This window comes from Grosmannia clavigera (genome assembly GCF_000143105.1).
Source record: "Grosmannia clavigera kw1407 unplaced genomic scaffold GCSC_97, whole genome shotgun sequence".
Classification (NCBI taxonomy): Eukaryota; Fungi; Ascomycota; class Sordariomycetes; order Ophiostomatales; family Ophiostomataceae; genus Leptographium; species Leptographium clavigerum.
In genome coordinates this window covers 696,639-718,853 of record NW_014040560.1, presented here as the reverse complement: position 1 = coordinate 718,853, position 22,215 = coordinate 696,639, and the positions used below count along the sequence as shown (strand labels likewise).

The window sequence follows — 22,215 nt, the reverse complement described above, 5'->3', positions numbered from 1 at the left end:
GCTCTAGCACGATATATCAAACAGGAAAAATAAGAGATAGACCCAGACGCCAACCGATGCCAGTTGAGGAAGCCTCATGCAATTTAGACCGAGCAGAAGGCCGCCAGTGAAACGCCAGATATCATAGACAGGTGAGCAGACAGTTGATGACAGATTGGTATAGTACAAGACAGAAAAGAGAGAGCGGGCAGCAGCGGGCGGGCTTAGGCGTCGTTCATCAGCTCGACGGGCGGCCGTTGGGTATGGGCCATGATGGGGGCGGGCGGCGGCTCGATGTCGAGCTCGGCGGTGAGGTCTTCGACAGCGATGGCGGGCAGGCTGCCGAGACAGCCATGGTCAGCGGGCTGGTAGATGACGAGGGTGGAGCTGCGGCTGCGGGTAGAGCGGGAGGTAGATGAGGCGTTAAAGGTAGCGGAGCGGCTGGCGGCGGTGCTGCTGGCGGGCGAGGGCATGTCGGCCATGGCGACGTCGGTCTGGCTGCTGTTCTGGTGGCTGCCGACGTCAAACTGGTCGGCAGTCGAGGCCTGGTGATGAAGGCGGGCGAGGGCCTCGGCGAGATCGTCGGCGTGCACCTGTTTGTTGGGGGCGCCTTCGAGGCGCATCTGCCAGTCGTGTGGCGGCGACGGTGGCGGGCTGATGAAGAAGAGCTTGCCGGCGTCAGGCAGGGCGAGATGCTGGATCTGGCCAGGCCCGCCAACATCCAGCGGCGTGGTACGGCCATAGTAGACCTGCACGGGTTCGCCCAAGACGGCCTTGTTTTCCCAGAGGCCACGAACGCGGACGGCGTCGGCGGCCGAGAAGAAGGACACGACAATGCGGCGGAAAGACCGCAGCGGCGCCCACGAGTGCAGCGGTGCCGTCTGTGTGATCAGCTCGCGCAGCGTCTGCAGATTGTCTGGCCGGAAGACGTCTGGATGCAACAGGTTGGTCAGGAGAAGCGTGTTGGTCGGCGCCGTCGCGGCCGGCGGCTGGTGCATCAGCATGGGCGGCGGCAGGCCCGAGAGGTCGAGCGAGAGCGAAGGCCCGTGCCGCGAACGACGGGCGGCAAAACTGGTCGAGGAGGGCGACGTCGGCGACGTTGGCGAAGTCGGCGACGTCGGCGTCGATAGAGACGAGCCGACCGGAGCTGCCGGAGACAGCGAGAGCGGCTGGATCGGGATGGCGTCCATGATGGGATGAATGGTAGAGAGAAATGGAAGAGAATGAAGCAGTGCGAGAGAGGATGCTGGTGCGCTGTCGGATGCCTTCTCTTCTGGTCCTTCCAAGCTCGTCGGATTGGTAGCCTATATACTGACAAGAGGAGAGAGGCAAAGGGGACTGGTCGGTAAGAAAGAGGGAAAGATACGTTCACAGCCACTGGAGGGCGCTAAGGGATTGCGTAGACTTGCAGGCCAGTCGTTCAGCGGAGACGAGTGGGTCCAAGAGGCTGCGCCCCCTACGGAGTACAGGAAGAATGGGCTAGAATCCACCGTGGGAGAGGCAGCCACATGCATACGGGTCGGCGGTTGGTGGTGCCTGCCCGATCCGGCCGGCTTGCTGACTAACATAGCAGGCAGAGACATTGGCTGTCGCCACGGGCAGCACAGCCCCGCGAGCCAACCAGAGGCCGCGTTGTCGCTCCGTGGGTCCTTGCACCGCTGCGCCCAGGCAGTGGGCTTCTGTCTCGCTCGTTCCGGAGAGCCGCGTTCGTACATGGTACGGCGTGTCAGCAAGGGCTGCGGCCTCGTCACGGCGTGGCGTTAGGTCGTCCCCGCAAGCGAGGCTGGTTCGGCAGGCCCAAGTACTCGTATGTCACTGCGCCTTCGTTCAGGAGCTGAGGTCACGTGCATGGGTTTCAGAAGGAGAGATGGACGCGTGCATCTATCTAGGATGACTAGCGAATCTGGACGCCAAGACGCTGGACGAGGGCATCGCGGACATCAGCATGCAGTCGATTTGTCTCGGCGTTGGTCAGGGTGCGTTCGAGGCTGCGGTAGTTGATGCGATAGCAGCGGCTCTGGCGACCGGTCCGGGGATGAGCGAAGCGATCGGTCAGGCGGACGTCTTCGACGACGTCGCCGGCGACGCTGCGGATCAGCTCCATGACGTCGTTGTTGTGGAGGGCAGCAGCAGCGGGTTCCCAGAAGGAGACGTCCTTGTAGCAGGCCGGATAGCGGGAAAAGGGGACGAAGCGACGAAGGCGATCGAGGTTGTCGGACACGCCGTGAAACTGGCCGAGGAAGCGCGGGTCGGCCGACCAGAACAGGCGGATGTCGGGGATCTGGAAGAGCAGCATGGCGATGCGGTCGAGGCCGATGCCAAAGGCCCAGCCGATCTGCGACGGCACGCCGGCGGCGCGGAGGATCGACTGGCGCGAGACACCGCAGCCGAGCACTTCGAGCCAGCTGCCCTGCCAGAGCACTTCGAGCTCCCACGACGGGCTGGTGAAGGGGAAGTATGCCTCGACCCAGCGCATCTGGAGAGGTTCAGTCGGTGCGGTGGTGGCGTGCGCCGCACGCGTGAACACGTCGACGACCATGAGCTCGAGCGACCGCTTGAGATGGGCACCGAGAGCGGCCACCTCGGCGGCCGAATGCGCGTCGGTCTGGCGGGGATTGCGTTCCGGATGTTCGGGCGGACTCGCGTCTTCGACGGCGACGTCGTGCTGGGGAAGACGGGCCAGATCGCCACGGATGGTGGCCGCGAGATCGCCACCGTCCACGGACGCCCGGTCCCACACGCGGGCGCCCTCCATCTGGTGGAAGACGGGGTAGTGGGTGCGATCGACCTCGTCGCGGCGGTACACGTCGGCGCTCAGCAGAAAGCCGGGACTCGCGCTGGCCCGGAACGTCTCGAGCTCGTGCGCGCTCGTGTGCGTCCGCAGCAGCGTCTCGCCGTTGACGTAGTACGTGTCCGAGCGCGCGCGTCCCGGATGGTCGGCCGGGAAGCCGAGCGAGTCAAAGTTCTGAAACGTCGACACCACCGGGTGCAGCCCGCTGTAGGCCCGGAACTCGGGCGCCGGAAACCGTGCCTCGATGATCTGCCGCGTGATCGCCACTGGGTGGTCCTTTTGCAGGTACAGCCGCCGCGACGCCGCCGCCAGCACGTTGGCCGGCACGTTGAACCAGCTGTCTGTCCGGTATGTCCGGCCGTCCACCTCGACCGAGGATGCGGACGAGGTGGTAAAGGCCGCTGGTCCGGCCGTCGAGATGACACGCCCAAACCGTAGCCGTGAGCCGATGGACCACGACCGCACCCGGCATGCTGTCGTCCCTGCCATCGCCCGCGACATGCACGTCCGTAGAGCCGTCATCGCAAGTGGTGACAGTTGTGTGATAGTTCTGGTGGAAATCTTCTCAGGCAATTGAAGAGACAGTGTCTATAATCACAGTGTGTAATTTTATCGCACTGTCCTTACCTCACGGCTGTTAGTCCAAGGGGCTCGGAAAACTCTTCCTGGCCCGAAGAGGGCGGCCGGAAGCTGTGCCGGACCCAACGTGAGCGGACTCGAGGCCATTTCTTCTCGCGTATCACGGAGACGAGTCTATCGGGGATCGTTCCTCACCGTTCTCGGCCTGTCTTCGCTTTCTACGATCGAGGTGGTGGACAAGAACGTTGTCTCGTTCGATTGGCCATTTCGAAGCTCCGAGCACGGCCATGTCGTCACAGACGAGCGCGGCCGCGCCGGCCACCGTGCACTATCCGTTCTGGTTTGGCGGCAGTGCCAGCAGCCTGGCGGCGACGGTGACGCATCCGCTGGATCTGGGTGCGGTGTCCCGGCGTGTTGTCCCCGCATCGCGGCTTTCCGGCTAACCGGCGGCAGTCAAGGTCCGGCTGCAGACGCGTCACGGCGACATGCCGCGGTCCATGTCGGGCACCTTTGCCCACATTGTACGGCACGAGGGCGTGCGTGGCCTGTACAGCGGCCTGTCTGCGTCGCTGCTGCGTCAGCTGACCTACTCGACCACCCGTTTTGCCCTGTACGAGGCCATCAAGTCGCGGCTGACCGACGGCCATGCACGCCCGCCCAGCTTTGCCGTCCTCGTGGCTGCGGCCTCGGTCTCCGGCATGGCTGGCGGCTTTGTCGGCAACGCGGCCGATGTGCTCAACGTGCGCATGCAGCACGATGCCGCTCTGGCGCCCGCACAACGACGCGGCTACCGTCATGCTCTCGATGGCCTCGTTCGCCTCGCGCGTGAAGAAGGCTTTCGCCACGGCTGGTTCCGCGGCGTCTGGCCCAACAGCATGCGTGCTGCTGCTATGACCGCCTCTCAGCTCGCCTCCTACGACTCCGCCAAGCGCCTTTTGCTCGCTACTACCCCCCTCACCGACTCGCTCACCACCCACTTCATCGCCTCCTTCTTCGCCGGCGTCGCCGCCGCTACCGTCACCAGTCCCATCGATGTCGTCAAGACTCGCGTCATGTCTTCCCACGCTCACCTCACTACCGTCCTGCGCGACCTCTACGCCGCCGAAGGCCTCCGCTGGATGTTCAAGGGCTGGGTCCCCAGCTTCATCCGCCTCGGACCGTGAGCCCCCCCCCCCCTTTCTCACTCACCTTGTATGCTCGCCTCCTTCTCTTCCTCTCGCTAACACCACAGTCACACCATCTTCACCTTTGTCTTTCTCGAAGCACATCGCACTGCCTACCGTCGCCTCAAAGGCATCCCTGACCTATAGAGTTTGCATCTCATCCCAGACCAATATAGATTCATTATCGCCTAGGCTTACCGAGTACTCTCTCTTCTTCCTTGTAAGATGAACTCCCCGCTTAGACCAGCCGTACGCCATTGCCTCCGGAACCTCCCAAGCCAAAGAAGAAAAATGCTCAGTTCCACCCGCCACCGTTGCCGTACGGCGTTGTTCCATAGGGCGTCGTCCCACCGGCACCCCAGCTGGGCTGGCTGCTGTTGCCCGTGGCGTACGGCGTCGTGTATCCCTGGTCCTGCCAGCTGTCGGCACCGCTGCCACCGCCACCGCTGCCACCGCCCATGCCGCCATAGTCGGGTGACTGGGGCCCGTTGTAGTCGCCGTGGCCACCGAGGCCACCGCCTGCACCGTCGGCACCGTTGCCGAAGCCGCCGAGTCCGTCGCCGGCCGTGAGCTCGTGGATCAGGGCGGCCAGCTTCTGCTGCAGCGTCTTGATGCCGTTCTGGACGATGGCGTCAGGCTCCATCTGGCCGATGGACTCGACGTCGTAGTAGAAGCGACCGGGGGTGGCGTCGTAGTCAAACGGCTCGCCCTCCTGGGCCGGCTCCTCGAGGCGGGCGTTGTCGCTCTTGGGCCACTCCTTGTCGGCATCCTGTTCGTACCACATGTCCATATGGTGCAGCTTGTTGTGGGGGTCATACTCGAAGCCGACGGCCGCCGTGGGCGACCACTTGGCATGCTCCTTGGCGATGCCCTTCTTGGCAATGCACGTCATGTTGAGCTCCTGGCCTCGCCGCAGCTTGGCAATCATGACGCCCAGCCCGTCGGGGTCGCGGATCACCGGCGTGCCCACCCACTGGTTCGGCCGTGCCGGGTCCACCACCAGGTCGCGCGCATACACCTTCATCACCTCGTCGCTCGTGCACTTGGCCTGCAGCCGCAGCTTGATCGAACACAGCTCGCAGTACTGCTCGCAGTCGCAGTCCCGCGAGTACACCACGTCGTCTGCGTTCTTGCTGTTCAGCGGCACCAGTCCCAGCCGGTGTGCGATAAACTCGTCCGCCAGCACGCTCGTGTTGTCTTCCACCTCCACAATGTCAATCGCAATCGTCGGCACCTCCGCAATAATCACCCGCCGCAGCGAGTTCGCAATCGCCAGGTCCACGTTGGTCAGCTCAAACTTGACCCGCTCCACGTCCGCCTGCCACCAGAGCATCGGTCAGCAGTCAGAATCGCCTCAGCACCACACGAGACCACGAAGCGCTCACCTGCGAAATCTTCACCGCCGGCCCAAACGACTCTCCGTCGTCCATCAGCATCGCGTCGTAGTCCATCGTGCCCGAGTTTGGTCCTGTGATGGCCGAGAGCGGAGTGTTGCCAAGTTCACGTCGAGCGAGCGTCACTCGGCCTTCGGCTATCCTTTTTTGTGTCGAGTTAAATTTCAGAGCTCACGACTGTGGCTGACAGAGCTGAGTAGAGTGTGGCGCTCTCCACATGTACAGTCACATGACCAAACCACAGCTTCGTCTGGCGCAACCGCCAATCAGCTCTGCCCCTCGTGCGGAATCTGGTGGAACGGTTGGAAGTCGTGGGAGGGCAAAAAAAAAAACAGCTATCGTCCATTGGAAAAAAACGGGTTGCTTCTTGTTGGAAAACCCCTCTTCCACCTTTCTGTATCCGGCTCGGCTGTCCTTGGTCGCTCTCTTTTCCTTTCTTCCTCTCTTCTCTTCCTCTCTTCTCTTCCTCCCGTTCTCCCTTTCCGTCAGCCACCCCTACAGCAGCAAACATGCTCCGCCAGCTCTCAACAGCTTCGACCAAGGCAATGCGCCTCGCTGGCGTCACCACTTCGCCGTCTCGCCTGGCTGCCCGGCTCAGCTCTTCTTCCTTCCGCGTGACCCCCACAGCCGCACTAGCCGCATCTGCTGCACCATCACGAGCACGGGCAGCACGGCCGCTCGCCGCATCCCTGCGGCAGTACAGTAGCGAGGCCGAGCCGGTCAAGAAGGACACCAAGACCGAGGGCGCAGCAGCTGAGAGCAAGGAAGCCGGCGAGGCAGCGGGCGAGCCGTTGAGCGCGGAGGAGGCAGCGACGCTGCGCAAGGAACTCGAGACGAAGACCAAGGAGGTGGTAGACTGGAAGGTGTGTAGTGTTTGTGTTCTGTTCTGCCGTTCTGTTGTATTTCCTATTCCGTTCTAACCCTCCAGGATAAATACCTCCGGGCCGTGGCCGACTTCCGCAACCTCCAGGAACGCACCCAGCGCGAGATGAAGGCGGCCCGCGACTTTGCCATTACACAGTTCGCCAAGGACCTCGTCGACAGCGTCGACAACCTGGACCGCGCCCTAACCATCGTGCCGGCCGAGAAGCTGGCGGCAGCCGAGGGCGAGACGGCTGGCGAGACGGCTGCGTCGCCCGAGGCCGAGGTTGCTCTGGCCGTCCGTCGCGACCTCGCCAACCTCGTCGACGGGCTCAAGATGACCGAGACCGTGCTGCTCCAGACGCTCAAGAAGCATGGACTCGAGCGTTTCGATCCCGTCGGCGAGAAGTTCAACCCCAACGAGCACGAGGCTACCTTCATGACGCCCAACAAGGACCACGATCACAACACCGTCTTCCACACCCAGCAGAAGGGCTTCCGCCTCAACGGCCGCGTCCTCCGCGCCGCCAAGGTCGGCGTCGTCAACAACAAATAGGCCGCGCGCCTGTCCACCTCTCCACCTCTCCTTTCTCCTGGCATATTGGCGTTTGCGGCGTCTGCGGCTGTACAAACAATACTCTGCTCATCAGTTCGGCTTCTGCTTTTGTCTCTTATGGGGTCCGGAAAATATATCAAAAAAACGGCGGCCACGATGCTGCCATGTAATAGATGGAACATAACGGTAATGAAATAGTGCTGGCGACTGCTGTCTGTCTTGTGTCTGTCCCGTTTCTGTCCGTCTCATTTGTTCCGTCTCAGCTGTTGTTTGTGTCCTTTCGCTTCGTCCTCGTCTTCCGTTTCGTATCCTCTGTAGCCGCTTGCATATTCGTCGTCGTCGTCGTCACCCTCTTCCATCTCTCCTCCCCCCTCTTTCCCTCGCATCCCGGCTGCCCGGAGCCGTTTCTCCCCCGAGCGCAGCCGTCGTGCGAGCACGATCTGCCATTCGCGTCCGCGTGCCAACCTCGCCTCTGCTGCCCGCACGGCCGCCTGCAGCTCGCGCAGCTGCAGCGCCACGTCGTGCACGATGCGTCGCTGTCGCCGCGCCTGCTTTTGTTTCTGGCGCTGCACCGCCACTGTCGCCTCTCGCGCCGCCGTCCGGCGCTGCTCCTGCTGCCGTTCCATCCGTGTGAGTTGTCGCGCCTGCACCGTCGCTGCCGCCTCAGCTCGCGCGTTGGCCGCCGCCAGCTGCGCCTCCTCGGCCTCGCAGGCCCGGAGAGCACGCCAGCCGTCACGCAGAGCGCTGCGTACGTCCGCCGCCGACACCACGTCGTTGGGGAGAGCTCGACTGCCACCACCACCGATCCGGGCGTGTGCTGCCACCGCCTCGTCGACCTCGGACCGGCCAAACGTGGTCAGCCGGTTGTGGGTGATGCTGTCGCTGCTGCTGTCGCTGTCGCTGCTGCTGTCGCTGCTGCTGCTGCTGCCAACCCCCCCAAACAGTCGGGCACGTAGCTCCTGGCACGGTTGTGGCGCCATCCGGCGGTACAGGAACCCACCGTCCGTCAGCGACAGGAATAGGCCGGCGCGCTCGGGCGTCACGCCCGCCGGCGACCACAGCACCGACCGCGCTGGCCCCTGGTCGACTCGGTAGGCCGGACTGAGCTCGTCGCCGTCGTCGCCGTCAAACTGCCGGCGCCCGCCAAAGACCCGGGCGTCTATTCGGCCGGCCTCATGCGCGTGGTCGATGATCTTGTCCTGCGGTGTCAGCGGCCGGACCGAAGCCGTCTGTCCATCATCGCACCGTCAGCCCGTCAGTTAAGCACCGCGTCCGAGGAGAGAGAGTTGCTCACAGTGGCAATAGGAATCCGCAGGCTGTCGACGTCGTTACGCTTGCAGCCGATGGCGAGGGCTCGGAACTCGGCCGGTGAGATCCGACTCTCGACCGCATCGCCGTCGTCATCCGACACAAAGCTGCTCGCACCATCAGCATAATCTGTGCCGTTCGCCTCCGTCCAACCTAGATCCAGCGTCTCTTGGTTGAGGACATGGTCGGCCACAGCGGTAAACGTCTTTCCCAGCACACTGTTCGTCGAAAAGTAAACGTTGGCCGTGTGCGGCTCGTCAAAGTAAAAGACCGTCTGCCGAGCTTCGTCGTCGGCGAAAAGTGGCTTCGTGTCGAAGTCGTCGCCGAGGAGCCTTTCGTTGACGTCGTTGAGCATCCTGCTTCGTCGTCAGCTCTGTATGTCGTGACATTACACGCTGTCTTCAGAGACGTACTTGATTTCGTCTCGTCCCGCAAGCCGAAACGGGCCATCGTCTCCCCTGTTGCCATCTGCTGGAGCCAAACAGCTAAAGAGAGGGCTGGGCTCAACGTCATGAGGGCCGCGCATCGCCTTGTATGCCTTCATAAATGACATGGTCACTTTTGTCGTCGCTGACATGTCTTGGCCCGCCATGTCGTCATACAGAGAACGACGACTGCTGCCCCTTTTTACGAAACCATTCATCTTGTTGACGTGTTGCGTAAATGACACAGCCTGTGTTGACTCGTTTCGCGACTTCCATATTAAATGGTGGTTGACTGGGCCAAGTAAACGGACCGACTGCAAAGCATAAATGTTGGCTCGTCGAAAAAATCAATTCGAGTGAGAAACATAGTCACTTGCAGGAAACCGACGGCAAGCAGCTGTCAAACCAAGACGCATGTTCCAGCCAACAGAAATTCAAACATAGCTCTACAGGATAAAGCTGGTCAAAAATCCCAAAGATTTCAAAATCATAACAGCCGCTGAAGATTGCTTTCAAGGAGAGTAGCACAATACTACCGACAATGCCCAACACTCACTCTTGAGTCTGGTCCCAGACTGTGCCCGTAGTCGAAAAAAGAATTAAATGTGGTAATGAAATGCTGGATCCCAAATTACTTCTTTGCCTTGCTTCCCTTCTTTGCAGCGGCTGTTTTCCCCTTCCCGCGGCCCTTTGCGCTGCCTTCCTCATCGTCGTCCACATTCTTGGCTGCAGCCTTCTTAGGTGCTCGCTTCGCCTTGGCCTTGGGCTGCTTGATGTACTTGTCCGTCTTGAGATCAAGCTCATCCTCATCGACCTCCACCGGCTCGGCCACGTCGGCATCGTCTTCCTCCTCAATGGCCTCCTCCAGATCTGGAACATCGTGGGCCGATCTCTTCGCTGTCACCGTCACATTGCTAGCCTTCATGAACGGGATCGGGTGTGGCATGCCGTTGTACCTGCCACAGTTAGTTAAAAGAACATCAACAGGCAAAGGACAGGTTGCAATATTACACATACGTTCTCGTAAAGGCCGACTTGGCCTGCGTATCAATCTTGACCGTGTCTTCTGACTGGGGGCCAAGGCCCAGCTCCTTGATCGCGTCCACATCCTCCCGCGTCAGGTAGTAGCTGTCCATCAGCTCAATCACCTCGTCAATCGCCTCCTTGCCCTCGAGCTCCATGCGCTTGATGAGCTGGTGCCACAACACCGGCAGATATTGCTGCCGCACCTCGTTGTGGTCGCCAGACGCCTTCAGGCGCATGTGTGAATGGATCTCCCGCACATAACGGCTGAGCTTGCCCGTCTTGCTGTTGTTGCCCAGCCACGACGTAAAGTTTGATCCCATCAACTGGCCCGAAACAAAGCTGGCCGGCCGCACCGTACTGAACACCGCATGTGTCGGCATCAGGCTCCACTGCTGCTGTGGCCCGTGGATCATCCGGTCGACCAGATCGCCGTCGCTGATGCTTTGCGCCGCGTTGTCCACCAGCTCCAGGTACTTCAGTCGCTCTTCGCGCTTCGTGTAGTTCCCTCTGCTGCTGCTCAGCGCCATCGGCTTGGTGTTCAGGTAGTTTTCCTGGATCATCAGGTAGCTGAACTCGTGGTCGTTAAAGTACAGCTCAATCTTGTCATTGAGCGTCGCCTTGCTGGCCGGCGCAAAGAGCCCGCCGCCCAGCATCTTCTGACAGATGTCCCACGGCTTGAGCACAACATGCTTTTCCCATGCCTTTGTCATCGCCTTGCCCTGATCATACGTCATCGTACTCTGGTCAAGCTTGGCCGTCGAGAGCATGTTGATGATCTGCCGGATGTCCTTGTTTGTGCCCTCGATGAGAGCATCCACAACCGTTGGCGGCAGCTTCAGTCCCTCACGGTGGCAGATCGTCATGACACGCGAGCGAATCTGGTCCACCGTCGGCCGGTTGAATCTGAGGTCAAACGCGACGTGGTCGAATGGCCGCATCTTTGGCAGTCGCCGTTCGTTGCAGATGAGAATCAACGGCACCTCCGTCTTCTTGCAGAACTTGGCCAGCGCACCGATGCCGCCACGATCGCCAGCCGACATGCCGTCCACCTCGTCCATGATGAGCACCACGTTCTTCTTTGTCGTGTCCACTTTCTTGCCGTCTGGTGCAAAAAACCCTAGCAGCGACGTGTTGTCCATGGTATCTCCAATACCGCTTTCGACCAGCTTCTTACTTCGGGTATCACTGGCGTTCGTCTCAATTACGTCGTGATCTGCCAAGTTAGCTGCTAGGTGTGCTGCTGTCGTCTTTCCTATGCCAGGAGGTCCCGAGATGATAATGGCACGAGAGGCGCCCAGCCCGTCAGCACCCTTTGTCATGAAGTCGTACTTCTTCGCCTTGGGCCAGTTTTTCAGCCAAGATGCAATCCGCTCAACCTGTGCTTTGTTTCCACAGATCTGGTTCAGTTGAGTCGGTGCATACTTGGTGGTCCAAAGTTGCTGCGCCGTCGGCGTTGGTACACGTGCTGGGGCTGCCTGTGAGCGTGAGGCTCCATCCTTGCCGTTTGAGCTGCCACCTTTCCCGCTGGCTGAGGCTGCTTTTTCCGCAACCTTGGCAGCAACCTTTTGCGCCTTCTCGGCCTCAAGTCGGCGGGCCTCCTCTTCCCTTTCCATCTCTTCGGCTGCCTCTTTGATCTTTTCTTCGTCCTTTTCCTGTTTTTGCCGAGCCTTTTCGGCCTCTTTGCTGTCCCCACCGCCGGCTGGTAGCCGCTTGATCAGCTCGAACAGGCCGTTTTCATCAATGGTGCGGAGGCTCAGCTGGCTGATCTTGGCCAGCTTACTTGGGCCCGCGTCGTCGCCAAGTACCACCCAGCTGGTGTTCCTGCTCGGGGCCGTGGTCACCTTGCCACCATAGCGCTTGACCAGAGCTTGCCCTTCATCTCTGCTAATAGTCTGCAGGAGGCCCGTGAATACAAATGTCTGGCCCACAAGGCAGTTTGGTGCTCCTTCCGGCAGCTCTACAGCGCCGGCGTTTGGCGGTGCGGTCGAGTTTCCACCACCACCAGCCGCCTTTCTCCAGTTGAATTTGGCCTTTGTATCCGTTGGCGGCGGTGTTGGCGGCCGAACCGTGGGAATAGAAGCCAAAATCGCCTGTACAGACGAAGGCAGGCCATTCTCTGTCTTGTCCTTCATGGGCGCTGCTTGTGCTTTGGTGGCAGTAGCAGGCTTCTTTCGGGGTTTTGGCACGGGCAAGATATCCAAGTCTGACTCCTCGGGCTCCGGTGTCTTGCGTTTTTTACCAGCCACCGACGATGTGCGGCCAGCTTTGGCAGTCGCCGCGCGTGTCGATCCCTTGACGTCATTGGTTGCTTTCGTTCCCCTGCCGGCTCTGGCTTTTGGCTTCACGTCGGATTCCTCATCATCAGATATTTTGACAGAGGCAGCGGCTGCCTTGGCTCGAGAAGCTACCCTCTTGGGATTTGGCATGAAGTCGTCCTCATCGCTTTCGTCCTCAACGTAGTCGTCATTTTTGCGTTTGCTACTCTTGGTATCAGCCGCAAATATATCATCCCCGCCGTCTTCGTCATCGTCAACAAAGGCATCGTCGTCGTCGAGGTTGTGCGACTTGTATGCTGTAGTTGTCCGCTTCTTTGTCGCCACTGCTCGTCCCTTCTTGGTCGGCGTCGATTTCGTAGAGGCGGCTGCGCTGGGACGTGCAGGCTCCGGGTCCTTCTTTCGTGGACTAAGCCGAATCTCAATATCAGTCTTGCTGGCGTTCTTCAGGTCGGGATTCGTTGCATTTGATCGTGACTTTGATGGCTTCGCCTTTTCCGACGAGAAATACTCGTTTGCTGACACCTCGACGCCTTTGACTTGCTCTGGTTCTCTGCCGATTTGTCAGCATAACCGGTTGTAGTCCAAACAGATTTGCAGCTGGAGCTCACGATTTCTTTTTCTTCGGTGTGGCCTTGGAAGGCTTCTTGGTCCTATTGCCTGTTAGACGGGTCGACTTCTCGGATTTGGCACTTGGCATACTCGACAATGTCGTCTTCGTCGCTGTCTTCCAGAACTTTGCGGCCTTTCTGACGTTAGAATCTTCCGGTAATACAGTCAATTACACCCGCGAGACTCACTGCTACGGCCCTTCTTTGCAGGAACGTCTTCCTTAGGTGCTGCTTTAGCTGGAGCTGCAGCTCCGCCTTTGGGCCCGAAGAAGGAACGGATATCAGGTGCCATCTCGGAGCTGGGTTGTGAAATCAAGACGGGCAATCAGGTGTAGTTGCATGAAAAGGTCCAAAGGACTGTACTCTGAAGAGGTAGAGATAGATTGGTACAGTATTAATTCCTAAGCTAGAAAGGCAACCATAAGGTGGGGAACGACCCAGCATCGAGGAACGCGAAGATGACGCGAAAAACGTGACTGACTAAAGGGGTTTCTGGCCCACTGCATATTACGTAGCTTGCCGTGGACAGCACAGTCCCAACAGTGTGAGGTCATACTCTACTCGTATACACGGGCAGCCTCACACTTGCAACAGGACAATAATTCTTTCAATTTGCAGCTACGAAATAGATGGAGCACTATGCGGTTTCGTGTACTCGAATCTATGAGTACGAAAAATGTTCCTATAATTTTCACACATTCTCTTATCGGCCTAGTATTCACAATAGAGAAGAACGTCTTCGCGACTTGGGTTGTTGTAGCAGTTGAATTTGCATATGAAGGATCTCCAATCAGACAACAGGGTAAAACTGGCTAGATGACGTTTCGCACTACGTCATCCATAGCAGCCGCTACCGTTTTCAAGTTTGAAGGGTTCACTATCCCAGTCAGTTGTGGTTGTGTTTGATGCGCAGTGGGAGATACTGACATCCGGGAACAGATATGCGACCGTTGGGGAGCATATAGATGTGGTATTTGCTTGCCATCACTTCTACCTGCTTCCTTGTGAGGCCGGTGTATGAAAACATACCGAGCTACCAGAAGGGCGTGTTAGCGGGGACAGACAGCATGGCACTCGGATGCTCGTAGCAGAAAGGCGGCGCACCTGATCAGTGATATGACCCCAGGTGCCAGGAGTGCCCAGCACCTCAAGCTCGCTCCGCAGCGCCTTGCGCATCGACTGTATGCGGTCAGTTATAGTGCGCAGATCTATGCGCCATTGTGTGCGCAGATCGTCTTCGGTCAGCACGGCTGCGACGGCGCGGGCAGCAAAGGACACAGTGGAGGACACGGAGCCACGCAGGACGCGGACCAAGTTGGCCTGGGCGGCCGGTAGGATAGCCGGATCGGCCAGGAGCAGGTGAAAGGCGCCAAGGCGTTCGCCGTAGAGGCCCATGTTCTTGCTAAAGGACTGGGCTACGCCGAGTTCCATGCCGGGCCTGCTAGCAAAGTGGCGAATGGCCCAGGCGTCGACATCGGGGTCTCCTGAGGCGAAGCCTTGGCTTGAGGTGTGAATGATGAGAAAAGGAGAAGAGAGGAGAGAGAGAGAGAGAGAGATGCTGCATACTAGGCGTTGTCAAAAAAGGGAAAGAGACCCCTTTCTTGCACCACATCGGCCAGCTCCTTCCACTGCTCCTGCGATGGATCATTGCCGGTCGGGTTTTGCGAGCAGGTCTGCAGGATGACCACGTCGCCGGACTGTGCGGTGCGCAGGGCGGCAATGGTGCCCTGGAAGTCGAATTGTCTCTTGGCTGCGTCGTAGTAGGGATACCGCTTCTGCTCAACATCGTCGGCCGCGATGGTCCATATCAGGCTGTGGTTGATCCAGGTCGGGTCGGCAATCCAGACGGCAGTCGGCTTGCGCTGCAGGCGAATCAGCAGCTCGGTGCCGACATGACAGGCACCGGTTCCGGCAATGGTCTGGATCGTGGCAAGCCGGGGAGAGAGCTCAGCAGTCAGGGACCCGAAGAGCAGTTCGCGGGCGGCCTGGACAAAAGGCGGGAAGCCTTCGCTGGGGAGGTAATCATGCACGTCCGGCAGGCGGGACAGGGCCTATTTCGGCGGTATCGATGGTCAGCATGAACTGCCCTGTCTGGTCACAGTCGTGGACTTGACTCGTCTCTTCCTTTCCTCCACATACAAGTTTCACCGATGGGAGAGTCCATGGCTTGGCATTCTCGTCCCGGTAGACGCCAGCGCCAAGGGTGATCTTGTCTGGCGATGGATCGTCGACGAAGCTCTTCTGGACAATGTAGGCCTCGTCGTAGGGAAGCAGCTCGAGATCTGCAAACCTGGACTGGGTCTCGGGTGCGACTATACTTCCCATGATGTCTGGCCAGCTGAAGAGGGATCGTTGGCTTTCATGGATAAAGCAGATCCAGAATAACTGGCCTGCAGCACATTGTATACTTCATAACGTCTCGGCCGCCAGTCGTCATTCTCCTGCTTATCCTCGCAGAAGGCCGAGCCCCACGGCACGCAAGATATCACTGCAGGCACATCATTATCGCCGTTATAGCTGCTTGGAACACGGTCCGATTGAGAGCGCAACGGTCATTGATCGGTACCTGAAGCCGAAGCCGTTGTGGATCGGCCTGTTATACCGTGCAATACCTCCGTTAACGGAGATGCATGGACAGATGCAGACATATACGAACATGCAACAGATTGGGCATTTTGCTAGCTGTAACGGACCAGTCCACTTTTGCCCAACTTCGGTTGCCGCTGCCGAGCACCAACAGTACGGAGTACTCGTATCTCGCGTATGGATACTCGTATGGAGTACGAAGTACGACATAGGATACTTTGGGTTATCCAAGGCGATTACGTCATGTCAAGAGGCTGGTGGAGAAGAGAATGGTAAGAATCATTCTACACCTTGCCGAGGTCTCTGCATAAGACTCTTGTGCGAGTGCAAACTCACTATTGGTGACCTGAATGGCCGCGACACACATCCTTCCTGTTCCATACATACAACTCCGCTCCATTGGAAGGATGAGAGGGCTTGGCCTGAAGAGGGAGCTGAGACTGACTCTAGCAGGCTAAACCTAGCAGCCCGCAGCGCTTAGTACAGGCGGAAAGGCACGGATACCATCGAGCAATTAGGTGCTATGATCACGTTATATCAGCGTTGCAGTAAGAACCTAGGTAGGTTCCTTTCGCGTGCAAGATACTCGTATCAATACGAGTTCTTGCAGATAAGGAGGGGCAAGAGCGATCAACCATACGACGTAGTGCGCACCCCACCACAACGCTGTTGCAAGTTGGACAAGGCAGGTCCCAAGTAAACAACTCAGACAGCGAAAGAAGGTGTCTTTGGCACAGCCTATTTGCAGACACACCAACCAGCTTCCAGAGCGGATTATAGCAGTTTGCGAATAAAACGACATGGAAGCCTTCTCTCAGCCCAGCCTACCGAAATGCTGTTTTGTTTCTTAGCTCGGCACGACGCCCCATCCGCGGGCAGGTCTGGCCCACAGCCCTTGGCCAGAAGAGGGAGGTGCCTGGACGAAGAAGCAACAGCCAAAACAGGCTCCCAGACAGCATGCCCCTTGTAGAGGTCATGTCCGAGAAACAAGCGGCTGCAGCTCGAGCAGGAAGTTCTTTTGGTCGACATGCCAATTTCCCACCATGTACGAATATGCACGACCCCCTCCCTTGATGATCCGTGTTTCCCGGCTTAGTGTTGATATGTCCGTCTTCTGACCTACCTAAAGGAGGAAGCACTACCAGCAAAAGCTTAGCACAACATGGGATGTGCAGGGTCCTGAGCCTATTGCAGGCGTAGGCCGATCACCAACGGACACCGCTGATCGTTGCTCGTTCCTGTTGTCGCCTCGCCACCACGCAGAGTTGCCTGTTCGGGGATTGGGGTGGCTGGCAATACAATAGATACTCGATACGCTTACAACCTCCCCAACTAGGCTTGGGATGCAGCCTGGGATACGCCAGCATACGAGCATGGGTATTTAGCCCTGGGACTCCACAGCAACTTCAATGCCCACACGATTGCGCCAGTATATGTTTGCGTGCATGTCCGCCTCATCAGCTATCGATCTGCTAGCTACCAAGGAGCAGCATTCATCCCAGCCCAGCCCAAGGTGACAGGACAGCCAACACGCACCCTTGAACGATGCTCCCCAAAGCCTTGATGCTGGCGGCCGCGGCCGGCCTGAGTCTGGCCAGCCCGGTGCGGCGACGGGAGGTGCCGTCGACACACCAGCTGCATGAGCGCCATGCAGAACACTGGTCGTCGGCGTGGACGAAGCGGTCCAAGGTATCATCGGGCAAGGTCTTGCCGATGCGGATTGGCCTGACACAGAGCAATCTCGGGGCCGGCCACGACAGGCTGATGGAAATGTACGTCTGGCGGAATAAGGCCTGAGGAGAGAGGCAGATGATGACTAACCACAACAGCTCCACGCCTGGTTCGGCCCTCTACGGCAAGCACATGTCGGCCGAAGAGGTGGCCGACTTTTTTGCGCCGGCGCCGTCGGCCGTCAGCGCGGTCCACGAATGGCTGACGGGCCACGGCATTGCCGCTGAGCGCATCGGGCAGTCTGCAAACAAGCAGTGGCTGCAGTTCGACGCCACGGTTGAGGAGGCCGAGGACCTGCTGCTCGCCGAGTTCTTTATGTGGGAACACACCGAGACGGGTGCTCACGACATCTCGACGGAGGAGTACCACCTGCCGGAACGTATCCGCGAGCATGTGGACTACGTGACGCCGGGCGTGCGTCTTCGGACGAAGCGGGAGGCCCGCATGCAGGAGGTGCAGAAGCGCAGCGCGTACGACAACCACCCGCGGCCGGACATTGTGAAGTTGCCGGGTTTCCCGCACCCGAACTCGAGCACGTGCTCTCTCTACGTCACCAAGGAGTGCACACAGAGTGAGTGTTTTTGACAAAAATAAAAGTTCTAGGCTAGATGACAAGCGGCTGACCAAAGCAGACCAGTACAAGATCCCTAACGCCACGTTGGCAGCGGAAGGCAACCAGATCGGCATCTACGAGAGTCTCGATGTGCACTACAGCCGCGCGGACCTCGACGTCTACTTCAGCCACCTGTACCCGTGAGTGTTTGCGTACCCAACGATACAAGCAGGCTCTTTTTGCTCACCACCCACAGACACATCCCGAACGGCACATACCCGGAGGAGCGGTTGATTGACGGCGCCATCGGGGCGATTGAGGACACGACGGAGTTTGTGCCCAGTGAACTCGAGGCGCCGCTCGACTTTGATTCGGCGTGGCCGCTGATCTATCCGCAGGGGGCTGTGCTGTTCCAGGACAACGACGAGTACTACGAATCGACCAACGACTACAACGGGTTCTGGAACACGTTCCTGGACGCGATCGACGGCAGCTACTGCACATACTCGGCGTACGGTGAGACGGGCGACTGCACGGAGGAGGCATGCCGGGACCCGTCGTACCCCGACCTGAACCCGGGCGGCTACACGGGCCAGCTGCAGTGTGGCGTGTATAAGCCGACGAATGTGATCAGCATCAGCTACGGGGCGACGGAGGCACAGCTGCCGGACTACTACCTTAAGCGGCAGTGCAACGAGTGGATGAAGCTAGGGCTGCAGGGCACAACCGTGGTCATGTCGAGCGGTGATTCGGGTGTGGGCGGCAAGGTGTGCAACGGGGATTCAGGCAAGATCTTCGACCCTAGCTTCGCAGCTACGTGTCCGTACGTGCTGGCCGTCGGCAGTACCGAATGGGACCGTCAGGCCAACGCGACCGGGAAGGAGCAGCCGTACGAGCCGCTCACTGAGGTGGCCACAGCGCGCTTCGCCAGCGGTGGTGGTTTCAGCAACGTCTTTGGTATCCCCGATTACCAGCGCGATGCCGTCAGCGCCTACTTTGACCAGGTCGAGAGCAGCCTGCCGTTCCAGGGTTACCACCACTACGTCTCCGACGGCAACTTCTCTTCCGTCACTGGCGGCCTCTACCACCACGGCGGCCGCGCCTTTCCCGACGTTGCTGCCGTGGGCGACCGCCAGGTCGTCTACTCCAACGGCTCCTGGTGGTTGGTAGGCGGCACCAGCCTGGCGGCGCCTGTCTTCGCGGCTGTGCTGAACCTCGTCAACGAGGAGCGCATTGCCGACGGCAAGAGCACGCTCGGCTTCATCCACCCGATCCTGTACCAGCATCCTGAGGTCTTCACCGACATTACCGTCGGCAGCAACCCTGGCTGCAACACCACCGGCTTTCCCACGGCCAAGGGCTGGGACCCCGTCACTGGTCTTGGGTCGCCCATCTTCCCGAAGCTTCTAGAGGTGCTGAGCAGTGCATAGACAGGCGTTGCACCAAACCGTAATCTAGAAGCTCTGTCATCTTGTTGCTGGATTTGTTGCAGACCGCAAGTAGAAATGATTTTAGCTTTGCACAGGTTAGCCTTCAAAGTAAACGAATATATGAGTAATTTTGAAGCAGCCCGTCCTGTCTGGAAGAGGACAATGTACGGTCGTAGACTTTGCTATCAAATGACTGGCCGGCTGGACGACAACTCTAATTGCGTGTGATACTTGTATCTTATAAGATCTTATAGGCAGCAGCCGCTCTTTGTTCAAGACTGTCCCAACCCCATTTACAGCCCTCAAAGTACTCCTTAATACATTGTATACAAACCCTACCTACAATTGTGCGTAACAACCTACACATACTCCTTCCATGCGTCCCTACTCTCTTCATCTCATGTGAGCAATCTCCCAGGCTGCCGAGTCCTCGATCTCAGCGCCCTCCCCGTCGAGCTCCAAGACCTTGCCGCTGCGGCTGGCAAAGTACTGTCCGGCCGAGCCGGCTGTGCCGCGACACGTCGCCAGCAGCTTGACGCAGGGGCCACCTTCGGCTGAGCCGGCCAGGCATGTCAGTCGCCGCAGCACGTCGAGCAGGCCGCTCCGGAGTGTGCCCGTGTCGTAGAGCGACACCTCATCGAGCACACAGAGCAGCACGTCTGACGGCGCTAGCTGCCCTGTTAGCTTAATAAACAGCTGACTCAGCCTGCGGAGATCGTAGCGCCCCGCCTGCATCTTGGTCCAGGTGTCGGCTTTGACAAAGGAGAGATCGACGTCGACGCTGGCGGCCGTGCCTCGTCGTTTCTGTCGGCGACGCCGCATCTGCTCCAGCAGCTGGCCCGACAGGCTGGCCATCAGGCCCTCGGGCGAGCGGGCAAAGGCGTCACCGCCGCCGTAGGGCACGTGCCTGTCGCAGAAGTAGGACACCACGTAGGTGGACCCGGAACGAGCGACAGCTTTGGCTTCAGCATCAGCAGCAGCATCAGAATCGGCGCCGTCTCCCACAGCTTGGGCAATCGTCACTAGCTTGGCTGCCACCAGCGTCAGCGGCGACGGGCCGTCGACAGACGCCTGGTCCTCGTTGCCGTTGACCAGAAGCGAGCCTGATGAGGTCTCGTCCCTCATGAACCGCTGGAACATGGCCGCACGGATCAACGCGGCCGCCTTGGACTGGCCCCTTTCGTCGAGGGCGTTGCCGCTGCGGAGACAGGCCTCGACATCGCTCGCGACCGCGTTCGGGTCAAAGCGCAATAGACGCTGCAGTTTCTTCACCTGCCCTATGGCACATTAGCTGGGCAAGCAATTGTGACACGTGCCGATGCACAGGCTGGGTGACATACCCTTGGTCGACGTCCTCGGGGCCCCGAGCATTTTTCTCCCTTGAAGGCCACTCAGCTCATCGTTCTGGACATCTAGCAACATCCGGTAGTCTGTTGAGATAATTAGCCAGTGTACAAATGTGTCTAGTATACACGTCAGGGACCTCACTCAGCAAACTGCTCTCCAAAAGACCGTACATGGCGTTCAACTTTCGTTTGTGTTCCATGCTCATCAAGATTGCTAAGTTTTGGGTGCTTTGAATATCTAACACTGTATCGTTCGTTTCCTTCTGCCGCATCAGTGAGCACTGGGTGGCTTCCTCTTTCAAGCGATTGGCCTGACTTTGAATGTCATCAATGCTGCTAACGAGCTGCTTCTTATAGGAAGACTGCTGTAAGATGGCAAGCCCGGTTTTTCCTATAGACAAAAGTGTCAGCATTGGCTTGTTGCCATCGCACTAAAAAACCAGCGCACGCACGGAGCGATCCTTCAAGGATGAACTTAAGCATATGAACAAGCGCTCTCAAAATGGCCAAGTAAATGTCGAATGTTCTTCTTTCCAGCCGGTTTTTTTTCTGTTGCGCGTATATTTGCACATATCGCTTTGCGCCGTCAATGATCTCAGGGATCTTGGCCAGGCCCTCGAGTACGGCTTCTTCGACATGGCTGTATTGTTCTGCTGCCTTTTACATTTTAGAGCCGAGACTCGTGATACTTTTTGCAAAAGGTCCTGGTTCCACTTACCCCTATGATAAGAGTAAAGGCACCGCATATACTTTTGCAGAACGCATTAGCTTAAGGTAATCCACAAGAGAGAGCAAGCTCACCTCGAGCCGTAGTCGCCAGCTGGCAGGAGCTGGATCCAGCTATTGAAAGCCTCTGAGCTGTTACCCAGCCTCGAAATAACCTGTGCCACCTTTGAACCCCTCCTAGGCCCGTTTGACCATCGCTGTGTCGTTGTTTGAATCTCCTGCAGAACTTCGTCCCAATCGCATTTTCGCAGGTCCTTCCCAGGTACCGGGCTGATCTTGCCGCTTTTCTTGTCGAGTTTCTTGTTCACTTGCTCGAGCAGATCAAAGAGCTGGGCTTTTTGGGCATTCGCTTGCGCCCATAGCTCTGCACTATACTTTTTGTTGGTCAAGCTTTTAACGTGTCTTTGGCACTCATTCATACCTGATTTCCTGTTCTCGCCTGATTTCGTCCACCGAGACAAACTCGCTGCTACTCTCCGAAAACACCAGCGCCGTTCCCGAACCAACCATCACCCTGTTCTCCATAAATTCGATGACAGCGTTTGACGGAAGGTGCCCTCTCTGTAGAAGATAGTCCCTCCGTTCTGCAGAATCCATGTCCGTGTTGTCTTGAGACACATGCCAACTGCTGTTAGGTCGCGACAGGCTCGAGGACTCGTGATATTGGGTTCCATTCGGGCGTAAACGCGGCTGAAATGGGCATCATTGCTCCGCCACCGTAAGCCCCTTATCTTTGACCCGTCCATCACTGATTGGATATTGAGTAGGAGACGGAGCCGATACTCTGCATCATAGGCTTATCTTTTTGAGGGGGTTGTCCGCAGAAAGCGGCTTAGCTAAAGAGGATTGGCTGTAATAAACTCCTCATGCACCACTT

At 58.5% G+C, this 22,215-nt stretch overlaps 9 protein-coding genes across 9 annotated transcripts; 3 read left to right on the top strand and 6 right to left on the bottom strand.

Moving 5' to 3' along the window:
• Positions 1-203: 203 nt before the first annotated feature.
• On the bottom strand, positions 204-1,169 carry CMQ_4513 (calcineurin-binding protein; the record flags this gene model as incomplete). The annotated part of the gene is made up of 1 exon (XM_014312669.1): positions 204-1,169. The coding sequence occupies one exon, from the start codon at positions 1,167-1,169 to the stop codon at positions 204-206; it is 966 nt and encodes a 321-aa protein (XP_014168144.1).
• Positions 1,170-1,873: 704 nt separating this feature from the next.
• CMQ_4604 (phenylalanyl-tRNA synthetase alpha subunit) lies at positions 1,874-3,292 on the bottom strand (the record flags this gene model as incomplete). Its single annotated transcript, XM_014312760.1, has 1 exon — positions 1,874-3,292. One exon carries the CDS (start codon positions 3,290-3,292, stop codon positions 1,874-1,876), a length of 1,419 nt encoding a protein of 472 aa, XP_014168235.1.
• A 344-nt stretch (positions 3,293-3,636) lies between these two features.
• On the top strand, positions 3,637-4,659 carry CMQ_4439 (mitochondrial dicarboxylate carrier protein; the record flags this gene model as incomplete). Its single annotated transcript, XM_014312595.1, has 3 exons — positions 3,637-3,745; positions 3,803-4,508; positions 4,581-4,659. 3 exons carry the CDS (start codon positions 3,637-3,639, stop codon positions 4,657-4,659), a joined length of 894 nt encoding a protein of 297 aa, XP_014168070.1.
• A 148-nt stretch (positions 4,660-4,807) lies between these two features.
• On the bottom strand, positions 4,808-5,963 carry CMQ_4832 (RNA polymerase 2 subunit 3; the record flags this gene model as incomplete). The annotated part of the gene is made up of 2 exons (XM_014312988.1): positions 4,808-5,830; positions 5,898-5,963. 2 exons carry the CDS (start codon positions 5,961-5,963, stop codon positions 4,808-4,810), a joined length of 1,089 nt encoding a protein of 362 aa, XP_014168463.1.
• Positions 5,964-6,415: 452 nt separating this feature from the next.
• Positions 6,416-7,323, top strand: CMQ_4528 (mitochondrial co-chaperone; the record flags this gene model as incomplete). Its single annotated transcript, XM_014312684.1, has 2 exons — positions 6,416-6,769; positions 6,835-7,323. The coding sequence occupies 2 exons, from the start codon at positions 6,416-6,418 to the stop codon at positions 7,321-7,323; spliced, it is 843 nt and encodes a 280-aa protein (XP_014168159.1).
• A 245-nt stretch (positions 7,324-7,568) lies between these two features.
• Positions 7,569-9,274, bottom strand: CMQ_4735 (uncharacterized protein; the record flags this gene model as incomplete). Its single annotated transcript, XM_014312891.1, has 4 exons — positions 7,569-8,140; positions 8,324-8,552; positions 8,618-8,987; positions 9,045-9,274. 4 exons carry the CDS (start codon positions 9,272-9,274, stop codon positions 7,569-7,571), a joined length of 1,401 nt encoding a protein of 466 aa, XP_014168366.1.
• A 413-nt stretch (positions 9,275-9,687) lies between these two features.
• CMQ_4803 (DNA replication factor c subunit) lies at positions 9,688-15,291 on the bottom strand (the record flags this gene model as incomplete). The annotated part of the gene is made up of 8 exons (XM_014312959.1): positions 9,688-10,012; positions 10,074-12,908; positions 13,025-13,100; positions 13,156-13,265; positions 13,890-13,999; positions 14,071-14,467; positions 14,533-15,017; positions 15,106-15,291. 8 exons carry the CDS (start codon positions 15,289-15,291, stop codon positions 9,688-9,690), a joined length of 4,524 nt encoding a protein of 1,507 aa, XP_014168434.1.
• A 1,806-nt stretch (positions 15,292-17,097) lies between these two features.
• CMQ_4466 (alkaline serine protease) lies at positions 17,098-19,266 on the top strand (the record flags this gene model as incomplete). The annotated part of the gene is made up of 4 exons (XM_014312622.1): positions 17,098-17,324; positions 17,382-17,854; positions 17,916-18,036; positions 18,093-19,266. 4 exons carry the CDS (start codon positions 17,098-17,100, stop codon positions 19,264-19,266), a joined length of 1,995 nt encoding a protein of 664 aa, XP_014168097.1.
• A 393-nt stretch (positions 19,267-19,659) lies between these two features.
• Positions 19,660-21,935, bottom strand: CMQ_4268 (uncharacterized protein; the record flags this gene model as incomplete). The annotated part of the gene is made up of 6 exons (XM_014312424.1): positions 19,660-20,543; positions 20,607-20,696; positions 21,065-21,269; positions 21,331-21,361; positions 21,414-21,707; positions 21,760-21,935. 6 exons carry the CDS (start codon positions 21,933-21,935, stop codon positions 19,660-19,662), a joined length of 1,680 nt encoding a protein of 559 aa, XP_014167899.1.
• Positions 21,936-22,215: the final 280 nt, after the last annotated feature.